The following is a 20,456-nucleotide window of genomic DNA, read 5'->3' as shown; positions in this document are numbered from 1 at the left end:
TGTATACCAACTTATAACCTTTATGGTTGTTTTTTTCACCAGACAGAAGTTATTTGCATTTCTACCTAACAAAAATCTATAAGTTAACATGTAGTTAGTAAACAGTGAATTTAACATTACATTCACCTAATCCTTGGGTGTCCCATAGGTCATTGAAAGGACCTATTATGAACCTTTTGCAATATTGTAGATGGTTTTGGAATGAGACTGAATTAGAGAATATTCTTTGGGTCTGAAGATTGTTTCTGAATAGCTAGTGAAGTTCTGCTTTAGTATACTTTGTCAATTTTGTATTCCAGTGTTAAAACAACTGCCTAATAATTCATCTTTAATATTGAGTTTTTGAGCAGTAAAAATTACTTTAACCTGGCATGGGAGAATGGCAAAGGAAATTTTCATATGTTTAACAGATATACAGTAATAGCTATTGAGTAAACTCTATATTTTTGTGTTCCCTAGGGTTTTCCAGGAGATATTGGGATTCCTGGACAGAATGGCCCTGAAGGATTAAAGGTAAAAAAAAAAAAAGAGAGAGAAAAAAGCATTATATTTAGAGGTTTTTTTTTATCTCAAATATCAATGAATCGGTAAAAAAAAACTACTTTAAGAAACTACTTTACTGATATAAAACTATATCAGTACATGTCTGGATATTTTTGAGCTATCACAGGTGCATTTAATGAACTGTTCAGCGTATTTCAAGATAATCAGGAAGCAGCTTGCATGTTTGGTTGTTCTTTTGGCACTCTTTGTTTAGTTAGAGTATATTATCCAACTTCTTGGTTCAGGTCATTGACAATGATTTTCCTTCTTTGGTACAGACATAGATTAGAGAGATAATATTTTCAAAAAACATAAATCACTGAGAAAAGGATTTCTTGGAAGAGATGAAAAAATCTAAAAAGCCATAATCTACTATAGATGGATGAGAGTTTTCTGGCTGCTGAAACCCTTTAGGATCCATAAAATATCCTCTGATTAAAATATAAGAAAGCCTATAGTATCCTAGAAATTATATATAGCACAAAATAACTGAAGAAACCTAAGCATTTTTAACTTCCTTTACTGTTGTCACATATGTATTACTAGAAATTTACAAAATTTTAGTTCCTTTTTATTTTATTTATTGAAGTATAATTGTGATATTCTGTTAGCGTAGTTACTATCTGTCATCATATAAAGTTATTGAAATATTATTGACTTTATTCTCTGTTCTGTACATGATCTTCCTATGACCTGCTCGCTGATTTTCTAACTGGAAGTTTATATCTCTTAAGCCCTTCACCTATTTTGCCTCCCTGCCCTGACCCCTCTCCTCTGTGGTAATCAACAGTTTGTGCAACTGTTTCTGTTTTATTTGTTCACTTTTAGTTTTTAGATTCTACATACAAGTGGAATCATGTAATATTTATCCTTGACTTATTTCACATAGTATAATACCCTCTAGTTCCATCCATGTTGTCACAAATAGCAAGATTTCATTCTTTTTTATGATGGAATAATGTTCCGTTGTATATGTCTATCACATCTTTTTTTCCACTCATCTATCAATGGACACTTCCATATTTGCTTCCATATTTGACTATTGCAGGTAATGCTGCAATGAATATAGGGGTGCATTTATCTCTGAGTTAGTGTTTTGATTTTGTTTGGATAAATACCCAGAAGTGGAATTATTGGTTCATATGATAGTTCTCTTTTGATTTTTTTTTAAGATTTTATTTATTATTCATGAGAGACACACAGAGAGAGAGGCAGAGACACAGGCAGAGGGAGAAGCAGGCTTCATGCAGGGAACCCAACGTGGAACTCAATCCCGGGACCCCAGGGTCACGCCCTTGGCTGAAGGTGGCGCTAAACCGCTGAGCCACCCCGGCTGCCCCTCTTTTGATTTTTTTGAGGAAATTCCATACTATTTTCCAAAATGGCTGTACTAATTTACATTCTTATCAACACTGTGCAGGGATTTTAGTATTTTTGTCTTTAAATCTTTATGCTAACTTTTTAAGTGGCTGATCTACTCCTTTACCATATATATTTGCTTTTACCGGTGGGATTTTTTTCTTTCATATATTTTCTTTTGTTTTTAAGATTTTTAAATTTATTTATTCATGAGAGACACAGAGAGAGAGAAAGGCAGAGATATAGGCAGAGGGAGAAGCAGGCTCCATGCAGGGAGCCTGATGTGGGACTCTATCCCAGGACTCCAGGATCATGCCCTAGGCTGAAGCCGGCACTTAACCGCTGAGCCACCGGGGCTGCCCTCATATATTTTCTTATTTCTAATTCTGGGCTTTTCTTTTTCAAGATTCTTTAACATTTTTTGTAAGATTAGTTTAGTGGCGATGAACTTCCTTAGTTTCCTTGTCTGGGAAACTCTTCATCTGTTTTCTAATTCTGAATGATAACCTTTCTGGGTAGAGTATTCTTGGGTATAAATTTTTCCCTTTCAGCACTTTCAATATATCCTGCTACTCTCTTCTGACCTCTAGAGTCTCTGCTGAAAAATTAGCTGACAGTCTTATGGTATTTCCCTTGTACATGATTTTTTTTTTCTTTTGCTGACTGCTTTTCTTTCTTTCTTTCTTTCTTTCTTTCTTTCTTTCTTTCTTTCTTTCTTTCCTTTCCTTTCTTTCTTTCCTTTCCTTTCCTTTCCTTTCCTTTCCTTTCTTCTCTTACATTCTTTTTTCTTTCTTTCTTTCTTTCTTTCTTTCTTTCTTTCTTTCTTTCTTTCTTTCTGTCCTTCCTCCCTCTCTCCCTCCCTCCCTTTTTCTTTTTTCTTTCCTCATTTCTCGCTCTCTCTCTTTTGAAACTGAGAGAGTATGTGTGAGCTGGGAGTAGTGGGGGCAGAGGAAGAGGAAGAGAAAGAGTCCCAAGCAGGCTACACACCTAGCACAGAGCCTGATATGGGGCTTGATCTCACAACCCTGGGATTAGGACCTGAGCTGAAGTCAAGAATTGAATGCTTAACTGACTGAGCCATGCATGTACCCTCTCTTACTGCCTTTAAGATTCTGTCTTTAACTTTTGCCGTTTTGATTATAATATGTTTAACTAAAATATGTGTGGGTTCATTTTTTAGGGACTTTCATTGCTTCCTGGACTTGGACGTCTGGCAGCTTTGATGGTCGTGGGTCAGGAGGGTTCTGGGAAGCACTGTACTGTAGCCGTCTTAACAGGACATTAGAGCTGGAGTAGGACCAGGAGGGTTTCTGGGCATGCTGTGCGAGGGGTTGCTTTGGTTGGACAGATGGAGTGGGCACAGGCTGGGGTAGGGGGAGGCCCAGGTTGTCCTGTGCCAGTCCCAACTTGTTGGGGTGGTTGTATCAGGTACAGGCTATGTAGTCCCATAGCATGTCATGTTGGGGCTGACTTGATGGGGTGGCTGGAGCTGATATAGGCACAGGCTAGGGGGTTCCCAGGCAAACTACCGGGACCCCTTTGATGGGATTGCTAGATCAGACAAATGCTGCAGGGTCCCAGAGCATGCCGTGCCATGGCTATGTTAATAGGACAGCTGGAACTGAGGTGGGCACAGCTGTGGGGGCCTCAGACATGCTGTACTGGGGCCATATTTTGGGTACCACTGAGGCTGAGGTGGGCAAGGACACCAGGAGCACTGAGATGGCACTAGCAGATTAGCTAGAGCACCTGTACCCTATGCCTATCTGTGCCATCAACGTGGAAGGATAACGTAAAACATCGTGCTCACCAGCTCTTTTGATTTTGGGGAGAGTTCCAGCAATTTCCTACCCATTTGGCAGTCACTCTAGGATTAGTAAATTAATTTCCTTCACTTATAGTCTAGTTTCCCTTTAAACCACTGCTCTTCTTCTGTGCCTCATAGTGGGCAAATCTGAATGTGAACTCCTCAGTAGTATCTCTCCCTGCTGCAGGTTACCACAATGGGAGTGGAGTTCCCACTGTTACCTTTCCTTTATCTCTCCCACCCTGATGTGTGCAGTCCTTTATCTTTTGTTGTATAGAAGTTGTTCAATGAACCTTCAGTTTTTCTTGAGAAGACTTATTCTATATGTAGTTATAAATTTGCTGTGTGCATGGGAGAAGGGGAGTTCAAGGTTGTTGGTTTTTTTTTTTTCCACTGTCTTGGATTGCCTCTCCACTAAGTTTAAATATCAAGGTTTAAATATGCAGACTCACATAGAATGAGCATTATAAACAAATCAAGTATTGTTAATAAAGACATGAAAGGATGAAATAGCCTGAAGTTTAGAGAATAGACAGCTTATGAAGTACAATATAGCTGCTGTGGAAGGTTAGTTTGAGTGTAGACGAAGTGATAGATGGAGCTTTAATAATAGCTATATTTGTTAGTCTACTATAGTGACAAATACTGTATGTGGCACTATAATAGATGTCTTACACACATCTCACTTAATCTTCACAACATTATGGGGTAGGTATTACCCCCATTTTACAGATGGTTAAGTAATGCCTTACCGTCATATAACTGTCAAGTGACTTAGGATTCTAACCCAGACATGATTTTAAAGTCTGAGTTCTTAACCACTTAGCTTTGGGATGAAATTGTGGAAAATATTCAATACCATGCTAAATAAAGTGTTTCTACTTTATCTATGGGCATCATGAAGCAATCATAGAAGTTTAAGTAGTAAAGTGTCCTAGGTGATTTACATTTAAAAAGGTACATTTTTTCAGTATGGAGGATGGTTTAAACAGGGGGGAAACTGAAGACAAGGAGATAAACTAGAAAAAGATAGAAAAGGATTTTAAAAATCTGAAATAGAACATTCAATCAGCAAATATTTATTGACTACATCTTATATGACAGCCATTGTGCTAGATGCTAGACTATCGACAAAGATAAAATGCGTTGATCCCTACTTTCAAAAAACTTATAATATAGAAAAAGCTATGAAAGAAAACTTTATAATGACCATATGAATTATATACAGTATGTAACACTGACAAATAATGGGATAGGGAATTCAGATTATGTTTTGCTGAGAAGGTAGCGCTTGAGCTGACTTGACAAATGAATAGGAATTTGCATATAGACAAGGGAGATGTATGGCATTCAGGAAAAGGAAACTTGTGAGAGGATGAAAGTGCAGTATGTGGAACATATTTACACTAAAAATTATTCATTGTTTATATGAAATTCAAACTTAACTGGACATCCTGTATTTTATCTGGCAACCCTATTGGCTACTTACAAACTTTCCATATATATAGATATATATATGGAAAGCAATATTTCTCCCTTCTTTTCTGTCTCCATAGAAGAAATATTTTTCCTCTTCCTCAGTATTCAAGTTCCATACACGTTTTACATCAAAACTTCTCTACCTCCTGCACAACTTCATGCCATCAATTGTCACCTTTATGCTGATCTCTCCCTTGAATCAAAATTTCCCCTTTGCCATTAAAACCCGCTTTCACTGCCAATGCTGTAGGCTAGGCCCTTTTTATCTTTGACTAGCATTAGTAATGATCCTTCATTTGTTTCCTAGCTTCCAGTCTGCAATTTTTTCAAATCTGCTTCCAAGCTGCTGATGGAATAATGTTTGTAAAGTACAGATTTTATCATGTCTCCCTTGTGTTTATATCCTTCAGTGATTTCCACAGCTTCCAGGTTAAGGCTTATACTTCTTTACTTTTTACACAAGGCTCTTTATAACCTACCTTCTGTCTTTAACTCTATTGTTTATATCACATTACCATCACTCTTCCAAAAGCATTACTCTAACTAAACTATTTGGAGTGCCAAACCCTGACATACTTGTTCAAATCTCAAAGCTTCCAGTGTGCTGTTCTTTTTGTCTGCTTATCTCTCTACCTTCCTGTGCCCTACTTTATCTGGCTAACAGACATCACATACTACATTATCCAGGAAGCATTTCCTGTTTCTTACAAGTCTGATCAAGATATCCTTTCTCTGTATTCCTGAAAAAAATCTACCAAGCAGTTGCTTACATATATTACAACTGCTGACTTGCTTATCCCTCTATAAGGCTATGAGCTTTTGAGAGAAGAGACTAATTGATTTTATAAACATCACAATAACCATAATAATATCCATAGCTTATGATAGGAATGCAGGAGAGTTTGGCTGAATGGATGATTGATTGAATGACTGTATTCAAAAACTATTTTGGAAATAGAAACAATTCAACTTGGTAATTTATTAAATGAAGATGATGGGGGAAAGAGAAACTAAAGATAAAACTGAGACTATGACTTGAGTTATGGACTTAAATAGAGAACATGGGAGGAGTAGCTTTAGAGAACGGGGAATACAAAAGTTTCATTTTGGGTATACTTAGTTTGAAGTACCTGTTTGACATCAAGGTAGAAATAATCAATAAATAGCAGTAAACCAAGCTTAAAAGTAGAAATAGTAGCATGAGGGGATTTTGAGAGAGAATGGTATGTAGAGAATGGAGTTGATAACTTCTGTAATGTTTAGTCCTTCACCTGCTGCATACTTAGGAACTTGAAGCATATATAAACACATCAATTCATCCATTCATTTAGTATTTCATTTATTTAACATATATTGAGTTTCTCTTATGTGTTAGGCCAAGTAGTAAATGTGAGATTATAAAGATTTCTAAACTATGGTTCTGGGCACCCCCGGTGGCGCAGCGGTTTAGCGCTGCCTGCAGCCCGGGGTCTGATCCTGGAGACCCAGGATCGAGTCCCACGTCAGGCTCCCTGCATGGAGCCCGCTTCTCCCTCTGCCTGTGTCTCTGCCTCTCAGTCTCTCTCTCTCTCTCTGAATAAATAAATTAAAAAATAAACAAACAAACAAACAAACAAACAAACAAACAAACTATGGTTCCTCCCTTGGATGAGGTAACAGTTTTGTGAGAGATGCCAAAAAAAAATCACAAAATGTAAGAAATGCTACACAAAAAATTTGAAGTGCTATGAGAGCCTCCATAATTAAGAACCAGATTCTGCCCTAGGCAATTGAGAATTACTTTAAGAGGAAGTAATAATTGAACTTAATGTTTTCAAGAATGCATGTCATACTAGGTGAAGAACCAGGTAGCTTTCTAAATTCCTTTCAGTTTGGAAATTTTGTTTCCAAACAAAATTCACTTTTGTCAAGAAAAATGTCAGAAAACTGAAGAAAACCAACTCATCTCTTGAATAATGTTACAACAGTGATCTTTAAAACTTCCTTCTCATTATTTATTTAAGTCTTAGAATTAGAGTGTTTAAACATGGGACAAAACCCCTGAAAACTAGATGTTTTACTGAATACCAGTGGTTGAATTTCCGATGAGTAATAATCACTTTGTGGATTCTTTATCTAAATGTATTCAATAAACATGAACTTGAAGCCTCATCAGCAACAATGTTATTAGACTAATTTGGTTGTTTACATATCACTGAATTTTAAAATAAAATATTTTAGAAGAGATGAAAAGAACCAGAAAATTTTGAAGGAAGAAGGACGGGATTTAGTGTTGTAGTTTAAGAAGGGTCTGGTTACGTTTTTCTTTGTGGTGCTTCCTATTTTTATTGAAGTTGTTTTTAGAAACAAGGGAAAAACAGAGTCAAACATACTGACACTATTAGCATGATGAATTTTTTTAGTAGTGTGCACTGTATCATGGAAGCATCTTAAAACTTCTTTTATTTTAATATACATATCTTATTTGGAAAGTAGGGACAATATAAATTACTAAAACTCTGTCAAGGCTATTTAAGGTGATCATCAAGACAATTATGTGCACTCTATGTGAAATACATGGTTACCCTATTTGTAAAACGATTGGGTTCTTTCCAGAGCAATTTGGCACAGCTCTAAAGAAGCCTTTTATTTTCTCTTCATTTTCTGCCAGTTGACTAAAAACCTCAAACTAAGATTGGAAACTTATGTTGATTATGGTTCTATTGATTGCGAGAATGAGTGTGTATGTGTATGTATATGTGTATGTTGATACAAAACATGGTTTAGGGCGAGCCTTTTTAAAAAGCCACCCAATTTGGCCATCTGCTTTTAAGTAACATTAGAAAAACCACATCCTTTGCTGCTAACTGCAGAAAGTGAGTACCCGATAAATATTCTCTATTCTCCAGTAAACAGAGGAGTAATTTATTTGTTGTTGTAATGATTTGTGTTGTTACTTGGCTATGGAATTAAGGATGGTAAAACACGTTGGTATTTTCTGTTGTATAACATCTCTGATAAGTTTTTAGAGAAAGCCTACTATTTGTGAAGTTATGTAACAGAATATGGAAATAACCTTCACACCGAATTATTAAAATGTCATGTGATTATCTGTATAATGTGAGCTAGCTTAGTAAAAGGAAAGTGTATAATTCTAAATAGTTTTCTAAGATTACCTTGACCCTGCTCTGAAGATTCACATTTCATATACTAAATCAAGGTTTCTGATATTAGCCATTTTATTCTCCAGACTTCATTTAGTCAGCTAAGAAGTACAAGATTGTACAATGGGCAATGTACTGTATTAAGCAATTACTTGAAAACAAGTTTAAAACATGGCTTTCTGTCCGCTAGGAACTTGTAATTTTCTGAAAGCGTGAGATTTCCACATGTGAAAAGTTAAAAAAAAACCATAACTAGGCAGCACATAAGTGGACAATAAGGAGCTCAGGGAATGGGAGAGAATGACTAATATGGCCATTTTTCTGAGAAACTTTACAGAAAAATTAGGATGTTGAGTTGTTTGGGTTGGATTTGGCCAGATAGAATCAAGGAATGAGAGTCTTTATAGAACAGGTACAAAAATGAATACAGGAATGGAGGGTAAAATAAACCTACCTGTCTTAAAAAGAAAGTTAGGAGTTAGATTGTGACATATCTTAAATATAAAGCTGAGAAGTTTAAATACTAATAAGCCAATAAGCCCATAGAAGATTTTTGTTGTTGTTGTGATAAAAACACATTACATAAAATCTACTCTTGTAATTAATTTTTAAGTGTGTAGTATAATAATGTGAGCTATATGCACATTGTTGTACACCAAATCTCTAGACAATTTTTACTTTGCATGACTGAAAGTCTATACCCACTGAACAGCAACTCTGCATTTCCACCTCTCCTAACCTATGGCAACCATCATTCTTTCTGCTTTTATGACAATGACTATTTTAGGCACCTCATATACATAGAATTATACATTATTTGTCCTGTGCCTGGTTCATTTCCCTTAGCATAAGGTCTTCAAGGTTCAACTATGATGCAGCATATGTAGTCTAAATATGCACATTTTCTTTATCCATTCACCCATCGAAGGGCATATAGGTTGTTTCCAGCTATAGGCTATTATGTAATGCTGTATTGAACATGGGAGTGCAGTTATCTCTTTGAAATCCCATTTTCAAGTCTTTTGGATAAATACCCAGAAGTGTGGTGACTGGATTATATGGTAGTTCTATTTTTAATTTTTGGAGGAACTCCACACAGTTTTCCATAGAGGCTGCACTATTTTACATTCCCGCCAACAGTGCATAAGGATTTCAATTTCTCTACATCCTGTCAACATTTATTTTCTGTTTGTTTGCTTATAATAGTCATTGTAACAGGTATGAGGTGATGTCTCTTTGTGGCTTTGATTTGCATTTCCCTAATGATTAGTGATGCTGAACATTTTTATATATACTCAGTCGTTTGTATGTTTTATTTGTAGAAGTTTCTGTTGAAGTCCTTTGGCCATTATTTTAAGTTATTTGGTTTTTGCTGTTGGGTTCTAGGAGTTCCTTATATATTTTTAGATATTAAACACTTATCAGATTTATGGTTTACACATATTTTCTCCCATTTTGTAAGCTGCCTTTTCACTACGTTGTTTTCTTTCTATGCGGAAATATTTATGAGTCTATTTTTGCTTTTGTTGCCTTTGCTTTTGTGTGAAATCCAAAAAACCAGTACCACCACCAATGTGATGGAACTTTCTGCCAATGTTTTCTTCTAGGATTTTTATGGTTTTAGGTCTTATGTAAGTCTTTAATGCATTTTGAATTGATTCGTGTGTATGGTATAAGATAGCATCCAATTCTATTCCTTTGCATATCCAGCTTTCCTAACATCATTTCTTAAAGAGACAGTCTTTTTTCCCTTGTATAGTCTTAGCACTCTTATCAAAGACTATTTGACCATATATGTGTGGTTTTATTTCTGAGTACTCTATTCTGTTTCATTGGTTTGTGTATTTGTCCAGTACCAAACTGTTTGAATTATTATAATGTTTTAGTATATTTTGAAGTCAAGAAATATAAGACCGGGCAGCCCGGGTGGCTCAGCGGTTTAGCGCCGGCTTCGGCCCAGGTTGTGGTCCTGAAGATCCGGGATCAAGTCCCACATTGGGCTCCCTGCATGGAGCCTGCTTCTCCCTCTGCCTGAGTCTCTGCCTCTCTCTCTCTCTCTCTGTCTATCATAAATAAATAAATAAATAAATCTTTAAAATTCAAACAGGGATTTAAAAAAAAAAGAAATGTGAGACCTACAGCTTTCTTCTTTCTTAAGATTGTTTTGGCTATTGAGGGTTCTTTGTGGTTCCATGTGAATGATAGAACTGGTTTATTTTATATTTGCCATTGAGTTCTTGCCAGGGATTACATTGAATTTATAGATTGCTTTTGTTAGTGTAGAATATTTTAACAGTATTAAGTCTTCTAGTCCATGAACATGACATATCTTTACACTATTTGTGTCATCTTTAATTTCTGTCACCAATGTTTTGTAATTTTCAGTGTTAACAAGTCTTTCACCTCCTTGGTTAAGTTTATGCCTAAGTATTTTATTGTTTTTGATGCTATGGTAAATGGGATTCTTTTCTTATTTCATTTTCAAATTGTTTGTTGTCAATGTATACAAATGCAGCTGATTTTTGTATATTGATTTTGTATTCTGCAACGTGGTTGAATTCATTTATTAGTTCTAAAAACATGTTGGTAACATCTTTAGGATTTTCTACATACAAGGTCATCTTGTATGTCATCTCTGAGCAGGAATTTTACTTTCCCCTTTCCTACTTGGGTGCATTTTTTTTCTTTCTGGATTAATTGCTCTATCTAGGACTTGTAGAAATGATGGGAATGAGCATTCTTGCCTTGTTCTTAATCTTAGAGGAAAGCTTTCAGTTTTCCACTATTGAGTATAGTAACTGTGGACTTTTCATATGTGGCCTTTATTAGATTGAGGTAATTTCCTCCTATTTTTTAGTTTGTCAAGTATTTTATCATGAAAGGGTATTGAATTTTTTCAAATGCTTTTCCTGTATCTATTGACATGATCATGTTATTTTTATCTTTTGTTCTGTTAATATGGTGTATCACATTGATTTTCATATATAAACAATCCTTACATCTTAGGAATTAATCCCATTTGGTTATGGTGTATGGTCCTCTAATGCGCTGTTGAATTCATTTTGGTAGTATTTTTTTTTTTAGCTAGTATTTTTTTGAGGATTTTTATACCTATATTCATCAGAGAATTTGGCATGTAATTTTCTTTTCTTGTAGTGTCTTGGTCTGGCTTTGGTATCAGAGTAATGCTGGACTTGTAAAATGAGTTTGTAAGTGTTCTCTTCTTTTCAGCTTTTTGAGAGAGTTTGAAAAGGATTTACATCAATTCTTTTTTTTTTTTAATGTTTCGTGGAATTTTTCCAGTGAAGTTGTGTGGTTCTGTGCTTTTCCTGGCTGGGATGTCTTTTATTACTGATTCAATCTCCTTATAAGTTAGAGATCTGTTGGATTTTGTATTTCTTCATGATTCAGTTTTGATAGGATATGTTTCTTGGAGTTTTATCTATGTCTTCTAGGTTATCTAATATGTTTGTGTGTAATTGTTTGTATTAGTGTCTTATGATCCTCTTTCATATTTTTATTTTTTTAAGTCTTTTGGTTAGTCCGGATAGACATTTGTCAATTTTGTTGATTTTTTTAAAATAATAAATTTATTTTTTATTGGTGTTCAATTTGCCAACATACAGAATAACACCCAGTGCTCATCCCGTCAAGTGCCCCCCTCAGTGCCCATTCAATGCCAATGGGTGCCAATGGGCATCACCCATTCACGCCCACCCCCCGCCTTCCTCCCTTTCCACCACCCCTAGTTCGTTTCCCAGAGTTAGGAGTCTTCATGCTCTGTCTCCCTTTCTGATATTTCCTACCCATTTCTTCTCCCTTCCCTTCTATTCCCTTTCACTATTATTTATATTCCCCAAATGAATGAGACCATATAATGCTTGTCCTTCTCCGATTGACTTATTTCACTCAGCATAATACCCTCCAGTTCCATCCACGTTGAAGCAAATGGTGGGTATTTGTCGTTTCTAATGGCAGAGTAATATCCTATTGTATACATAAACCACATCTTCTTTATCCATTCATCTTTCGATGGACACCGAGGCTCCTTCCACAGTTTGGCTATTTACCCCAAAGATACAGATGCAATGAAATGCCGGGACACCTGCACCCCGATGTTTATAGAAGCAATGTCCACAATTTTGTTGATTTTAAAAAAACCTTTAGTTTTATTATTTTTTCTGTTGTTTTCCTATTCTCTATTCACTTATTTCTGCTCTAATGTTTATTATTTCCTTTATCTCCTAACTTTGGGCTTAGTTTGTTCTTTTCCCAGTTTCTTGAGGTGTAAAGTTAGGTGGCTTATTTGAGGTCTTTTTTTAATGTAGGCATTTACCATTTTAAAATTCCCTCTTAGTACTATTTTATGCATCCCATAGATTTTAGTGTATTGTGTTCTCATTCTCATTTATCTGAAAATATTTTGTAATTTCCCTTTTGATCTCTTTTTTGAAAGTACAATGCACACGCGGAATAAAAGAAGAGACAGACACAAAATACTGTGGGGATCAGGGGACCAATGCAAAGCCTGCAAAGGTCCCAAGCTTATAAAAGCTGCTGCTTTTACTAGATGCATTGTTTAACCCTATGTATTTGAAAGAGAGATCTCTACATTAGATAAGTTGGGTAATACAAAGAGGCAGGCTTAAAATAACTTCTAACAAACATCCCTCCCATGTAGGGTGCACAAGGAAGTTTCAAGTATGACGAATAGTCCACTCTGGTGTTCTAGTTGGTTGCATCTTACGTTCAGGACTTACTGCTCTTCTATATCTCTTTGTCACATCATGGGATGCATTTTTCAGGATCATATATATATTTTAAAGATTTTATTTATTATTTATTTATTTATTTATTATTATTTATTTGAAAGAGAGAGAGAGACAGAGGGAGGGCACAGCAGGGGAAGCAGCAGAGGGAGAGAGAGAAGCGGGCTCCCTGCTCAGCAGGGACTTGATCTCAGGAGCCCAGGATCATGACCTGAGCTGAAGGCAGGATACTTAACTGACTGAGCCACCCAGGTGCCCCTCTCAGGATCGTGTATTAACAGCCTCTTCTTACATCTATTTATGATACAGCAGGCCTGTTTCCCACATTCAAGAGTGTTATTTAATTTCCTCCTATTTGTGACTTTTTTTTGTTTTTCTTCTGCTACTGATTTCTAGTTTCATTTCATTAAGGTCAGAAAGGATAGTTGATATAATTCCAATTTTTTTCTTAGATCTATTTATGGCACAACAGGCTTGTTTCCCACATTCAAAAGTGTTATTTAATTTCCTCCTATTTGTGACTTTTTTTGTTTTCCTTCTGCTATTTGATTTCTAGTTTCATTTCATTAAGGTCAGAAAGGATAGTTGATATAATTTCAATTTTATTATATGTGTTAAGATTTCTTTTGTGACCTAATGTGTAATCTACGTGATCTGTGCTAGAGAATTTGCATATTTAATATGGCAAATATGAAACATGTGCATAGCTTAAATAATGATGAAAAAACTATATTAACGTTAAGAAATAGACTTATAAGCTTCTCGAGTGTCCCTCTCTAATCATGTCTGTTTCTTCCCTTCTTGCATTTATAAACACTCTCTTTTTTTCGCCGTACTTTTACCATCTGTGTATACGCTCTCATAATATTTGTTGTTTTCCTTGTTTAGGAAATTCATACAAAAGGAATTATCCTGCATAAGTTCTTCAATGATTTGCTCCTGCCATTCAGTCTTATCTTTTTTGTGTACCCTAGGTTGATGCATGTAATTACAGCTTATTTATTTTTACTGCTATAGAGTAAGCCACTATGTATATACAATTTTTTAATCGATACTGTTGTTAGACAAATATGGCCTTTCTTTCTTGAGGTTAATTTTCACAAATTTTCCATGTGTGCTTGTAAAGAATTTGTAAACTCCAACTTGAGGATTCATTGTTCTACATATGGCCATTAGATCAAGTAATTTTGCTATTTCAGCCTTCTCTATTCCTACTGATTTTTATTTGCTAGATCTACTAATTTCTGAAAGATATGTTAGAATTTCCCTCTCTAATACTAGATTTCTCAATTTATTTTTATTTGTTCATTTTTACCTCATGTAGTTGAAATTTATAAGTTGCATAAACATCGAGATTTTAATCTCTTCCTGGTGAATACAGCCTTCTATCATTTAGTGACCCTCTTAATTCTAATAATCTGTTTTATTTTAAAGTCTACTATGTCTAACATTAATTATTTCAACTCTTTTTTGGCTGGTGAATCTCTTGAATATCTTTTTCTACTTTTTTTGACTTTAAATTTCCCTGTATTTTTGTTTTAGGTGTGTTTCTTATAAACAGCATATAACTAGTTTTGTTTTGTTTTGTTTTGTTTTTTAATTCAGATTTTACAAATTTTCTAAGATTATAAATTGGTCTTGGAAGAGAAAAGAAAGAGGGTTTATGTGCTTCCTGAGAGTTATTTTTTATTTCTCGGTCATTGGTACCATTCATGCAGGTAAATAGCTGCAGTGAGAGAATAAGGCACCCTAGTGTTGTTGTTGTTGTTTTTGATCACTCAGCCCTCTGCTGGTTATATCTTGCATATGGAGCTGAGCCAGTTTCTTACACATACACAATAATCTGAAATTGTATATTCATCAATGGCTTTGAGCCCCAGGAGTTGTTAATAAGTTTTTGGTGTCTGCTTATTTTATGCTATAAATTTTTAGTAGCCTATCAAAATTCAGCACAAAATCATTTGCAAAGATAAAAAATTTATGACCCTCCCAGAAAAGATTTTTGTCTTTCATCTAAGTTCCCATTATACTTTGGTTCTACTTCTATTTCCATTACAATTATTTACTAATTTTTATTTTAAAGTGCCATCATCTATAATAAATTATGAATTGATTAAAAATAGGAACTGTATTTTATTTGTATTTGTATACCCAGGGCCTAATGCTGTGCTGTTTATTGGACCTTACCCGTAGAGGAAATTAATAGATGGTGGATGAAAAAATGAATGAACAATGAATTAAATAATTAAGCATAAGCTGTCCTGTGATAGAATTTAAATATCAGAACATTCTGATTCCATATCTTACATCAGTCTAAATACTTAAAACCTATCACTTAGAGACCAAGAAGACTATTTTGGATATTAAAGAGTTAGAAATTATTATATCACAAAGATAAACTCAAAATGTATGAAGGATCTAAATGTGAGATAGGAATCCATCAAAATACAAGAGCAGAACATAGGCAGTAACCTTTTTGAACTCAGCCACAGCAACTTCTTGCAAGACATGTCTATAAAGGCAATGATGTGTGGAGCATTTTTTCATGTGCTTGTTGGCCATAGGTAGTTCTGACATTGGAGACATTGGAGAAATGTCTCTTCATATCTTCTGCCCATTCTTGACTGAGTTGTTTGTTTTTTGAATGTTGAGTTTGTTAAGTTCTTTATGTACCTTGGATACTAGCCCTTTATCTAATATGTCATTGCAAATATCTTCTCCCATTCTTGTAGTTTTGTTGACTGTTTCCCTTGCTGTGCTAAAATGAACAAGCCTGGAAGCAACAAATGTTGGCAAGGATGTAGAGAAAGGCGAACCCTCTTACACTGTTGTTGGGAATGCAAGCTGGTGCAGCTACTCTGGAAAACAGTGTGGTTAGGTTCCTCAAGAAGTTAAAAATAGAGCTACCGTATGACCCAGCAATTACTTTTCTGAGTATTTACCCCAAAGATACAGATGTAGTGAAACAATGGGACACCTGCACCCCGATGTTCATAGCAGCAGTGTCTACAATATCCAAAATGTGGAAGGAGCCTAGATGCCCTTTGACAGATGATGGATAAAGAAGATGTGGTATATAAATACAATTGAATATTACTCAGCCAACAGAAAGATGAATATCTACCATTTACATCAATGTGGATGGAACTGGAGGATAATTTGCTGACTGAAATAAGTCAGTCGGAGAAAGACAATTATCATATGGTTTCACTCATATGTGGAATATCAGAAATAGTGAAAGGAACCTGAAAGGAAGGGGGGAAACTGAGTGGGAAAAAATTAGAGAGGAAGACAAACCATGACAGACTCCTGACTCTGGGAAACAAACAAGGGTTTGCAGAAGGGAAGGTAGGTAGAAGGGGGATGGGGTAACTGGGTGATGGGCATTAAGGAGGGCACTTGATGTGATGAACACTGGGTGTTATACTCTATGTTGACAAATTGAATTTAAATTAAAAAAAAAGAAATCCTTATATCAATCAGAATTCTTTCATTTGTAAGTAATGAAAACTTAAACATGACTACATAAATAGAAGAAAAGTTTAGGAATCCAAACAATTAAATTCAAGACCACAAATAATATCATTAGAATCCAATTACTTCTGTTCTTTTCATTAATTTATGGATTTCATTCTCAGGCATGCTCCACTTCATCGTTTCCCACTGTTTAGATTTTTATCATCCTTAATGGTATTCCCAGTTCTTACACTGTGGTGCAAAAACTTTCTTTAGTTAGACTAAGTTGGATTCCTGCCTCATTACTGAACCAATCACTATTTTTAAAAGTGTAGAATATGCTGACTGACTTAGGTATACATGTCACATGTCAGCCCTCAAATTTAGGCAGAGGTGAACTCACCTCCCCTCAAATCAGGTAGGCTGAGTGAGGAGAAAGTGTTTCCCTAAGTAAAATTAGGATGCTTTTGCAAATGCATGATGAACTTGCATCAAATAACATATACCCATTTCAATAATCTAATCCATCTCTTCCAATAAAAAAAAAGATAGCTGCACGAAATGTTATTGCCTAAAGTCAGTTTCTCGAATAACATTATATACATAACCTTGTGATAATATAGACTGTTAAACTGACCAAGAGTTTTTCATTTTTTTTTGTTGTATTAGAATATAGCAATGATAGAGCAAGGTGTAATGTGAAGACAAGATTCTTGTGCAGTTTGTCGCTCAGCTGCATTCCAGAACTAAAAATTAAACCCACCTGGATAGATTCATGATTTGGCATATTTTCTACATTTAAAAATTAGAAAATATCTTTTGATGGTTATAGAATCACTAAAAGCAATAATACAAAAGTTAGTTTTTAAAAGAGATTTACTTAAAACGTTGCTGACACATTGTATAGTTAGGGGAGCAGAACTGAATAATAAAATGTCATCATGTTAAATAGATAAATAGGGTATTTTCTGAAATAAAAAGATTTTTAAGTGACTTTAATGAATTTTTATTCAGAGAGCATTTGATTTTTTAACAACATGCATTTTAACAAAAGAGTTTTTTAATAGTGAAATTCCTAATCACATTCAGATTGTTACTTTCTTCTGCACGCTAGTCTCTTAACAGATAATAAAACAGAATATGTCGCTTCCATCTGTTTTTAGACTTTTGGATACTCTATTATATATTTATTGTACTATTACCAAATTAACAATTGTACTCATTGCTTTAAATTTAGAAGTACTTTTCTGAGTGGCTGAAGAGTAACATACTGAGCAGATTATTTGAACACAAGCATACTTAAAAAAATAGTTTTTCCTACATTCCCCAATGTTTTGGAGTTTACTGCTCACCTACCCTCTGACCTTACTTTGATAACTTCATAATGGGAAAGGAATGGTACCAAATTGTATTGACCATCTCCAGATTAATGCTGATTGAGGAATATTCATTGAGGTAAAGTTTTTATTATTTGTGTTTATGTTGCTTTTATAGGGACTCCTTGGAAATAGGGGACCTCCTGGACCTCCTGGTCTCAAAGGACTTCAGGTATGGAATAAATAAATAGCGAGTCAGTAATTGTTTTAGTTCAAATTTTCCCTTTTTCATTTCTGTGGAACTTTATTGCTTAAAGAAACCTTGCTTTAATGTGTGAACAATTTTTGCCGTAGAGGATTTCAGGTTGCCATTTTTTACAGGCAGTTAGGAAATGGGATTTTATTTAAAGGTGAAAAATCAGCATGTTTTAGAAAATTTATCAATAAATGCAATAAAAACATTTATTACTTTTTAATTTACTTGGAGAATAATATATAAAAATTCTTTATTTTTTGATGTTCCTCTATAATCTGTCCGCTGATACATCTTTTGATCCTTAGAAGAATTCACAATATTTTATACTTTTATGACATTATAATTGGTTTCACCCCAAGAATATTGAACCAATAAGCTAGTCAAGAATCTCTAGACATTAACTCTATTGGGTAGGATCTGATATACTTTGTATCTCTAAGGCTTAAAACAGAACTAAGATTCAAATCTATATTTATTGAATGAATGAAGTATTAAAATGTGCCAAGGGGAAACATGTTCTGTACCAATAATTTTTTAATATACCAGTGTATATTGATTTCCATCTATTAAGAACTTAGTTGAGTTCCTCTCTGTGTGAGAGAGAGATTGAGCTCAGGAAGGTGAAGGTTATCCTTAATATATGATTTCAGTGATTCCTAATCTTTGTTTTGGATTTGATTTGCATTTTCCTAATGATTGGGGATGCTGAGCATCTTTTCATATGTCTGTTGACCATCTGTATGTCTTCTTCAGAAAAATGTCTATTCAGGCCCTCTGTCCATTTTTAATTGGATTATTTTGGCTTTTGATGTTGAGTTGTATAAGTTGTTCATATGTTTTAGATACTAACCTCCTTCAAATATCCTAATTTTGTGGTAAATACCCTCATCACTTTCACTCTTATTCATTCTCAATTTTCTACATATTACTTTTATCATCTACCAGTTTAAAAATAGTCAAATAGGGCATGTCCCCCTTAGGATAGATGGGGGGTTATCACTCAAAAAACTAAAATGTTACGGGATGGCACAGTAAAATACAAGAAAGTTGGGGTACCTGGGTTGCTAGGTAGGTTAAGCATCTGACTTGGGCTCCAGTCATGATCTTCTGGGATCCAAGCGCACGTCAGGTTCCCTCTTCAGCAGGAGCTTTTCCCTCTGTCCCTTCCCTGCTCATGCTCAGTCTCTCTCAAATAAATAAAATCTTTAAAAAAAATAATAAAATGCAAGAAAGTCACAGCATTATTTTCATCACATCTCAGAGTAAATAGAATAAGAGTTACCTTTATAAAGACCTATTTCAGGCCATGATATATTCTCATTTTATTTTTTAAGGGAGAAGAAGGACCGATTGGACCCTTTGGAGAACTGGGGCCAAGAGTAGGTATCATATAAATACTTTTCAAAAAGTACTTCTCTTAAAATAACTTATGTGAATGTCTTTTAATAGCACCAAATTTTAAGTTTTACTAAAGGACAGAAATGCCTATAACATATAATCCCTCCAAATAATATAGGCCTATAACTGGAATTTCCCAGGGATATTTTAAATGATATGTCTACTGTATTTTTGCTTGTTGCTTTAGTGGTTTTATGGTCTTAGTAATTTGTGCTAATTATTTATAAAGTTTCTCAAAATGTAATAGAAAGCTAAATACCGGGATGCCTGGGTGGCTCAGTGGTTGAGCATCTGCCCTTGGCTCAGGGTGTGATCCCAGATCCTGGGATCGAGTCCCACATCAGGCTCTCTACAGGGAGCCTGCTTCTCCCTCTCCCTCTGCCTATGTTTCTGACTCTTGTGTCTCTCATGAACAGAAAAATAAATTAAAAAAAAAAAGAAAGAAAGCTAAACACTTTAGCCATTTTAGTGATATTCTGGGAATGTTCTTTTCTGAGTGTGCCAACAAAATTATGGAAACTAAATAGGATGTATTTTCTGTCAACCTTTTCTTCATATAATATTGTGTGGTGATATATGAATTACCTGTTTTCAAGTTCTGAAAATGTGTTCTTTAAGAATTTGGGCATGCACGACCAAACTTTACATTATTATGAAATAATAAAGGTGTGTGTATCACGTTTATTTTAAGAGACATCATTAGACTCACATGAATACATCTCCTTCTTTTTCCTTGAGAACATCATAGCATGCAGGTTCTTAAAACATTTTTGCATTTATGGAAACAGTAGTTCTTTTGCACCTTTACCTCACTAGCATGTATACACTATCCCATTGAAAGAAAAAGAATTTTTATTTCATTTTTTATGAGGTGAGTTATATAACAGAAAGACTATTGTTATTTGAGCCCAGTATAATTGATCGCATTTA

At 34.9% G+C, this 20,456-nt stretch overlaps 1 protein-coding gene across 1 annotated transcript in view; it reads left to right on the top strand.

Moving 5' to 3' along the window:
• COL24A1 (collagen type XXIV alpha 1 chain) overlaps positions 1-20,456 on the top strand; it is a 384,669-nt gene that overhangs the window by 134,647 nt on the left and 229,566 nt on the right. Inside the window, exons 21-23 of the mRNA XM_055339781.1 lie at positions 460-513; positions 18,051-18,104; positions 19,463-19,507. Of these exons, the coding sequence (XP_055195756.1) occupies positions 460-513; positions 18,051-18,104; positions 19,463-19,507 (153 nt within the window). The remainder of the gene's footprint in view (positions 1-459; positions 514-18,050; positions 18,105-19,462; positions 19,508-20,456) is intronic.

The sequence above is a fragment of the Nyctereutes procyonoides genome, unplaced genomic scaffold, assembly GCF_905146905.1.
Source record: "Nyctereutes procyonoides isolate TBG_1078 unplaced genomic scaffold, NYPRO_anot_genome, whole genome shotgun sequence".
Lineage (NCBI taxonomy): Eukaryota > Metazoa > Chordata > Mammalia > Carnivora > Canidae > Nyctereutes > Nyctereutes procyonoides.
The sequence above is the reverse complement of the archived record's forward strand: the minus strand, read 5'-3'. Positions and strand labels throughout refer to the sequence as shown.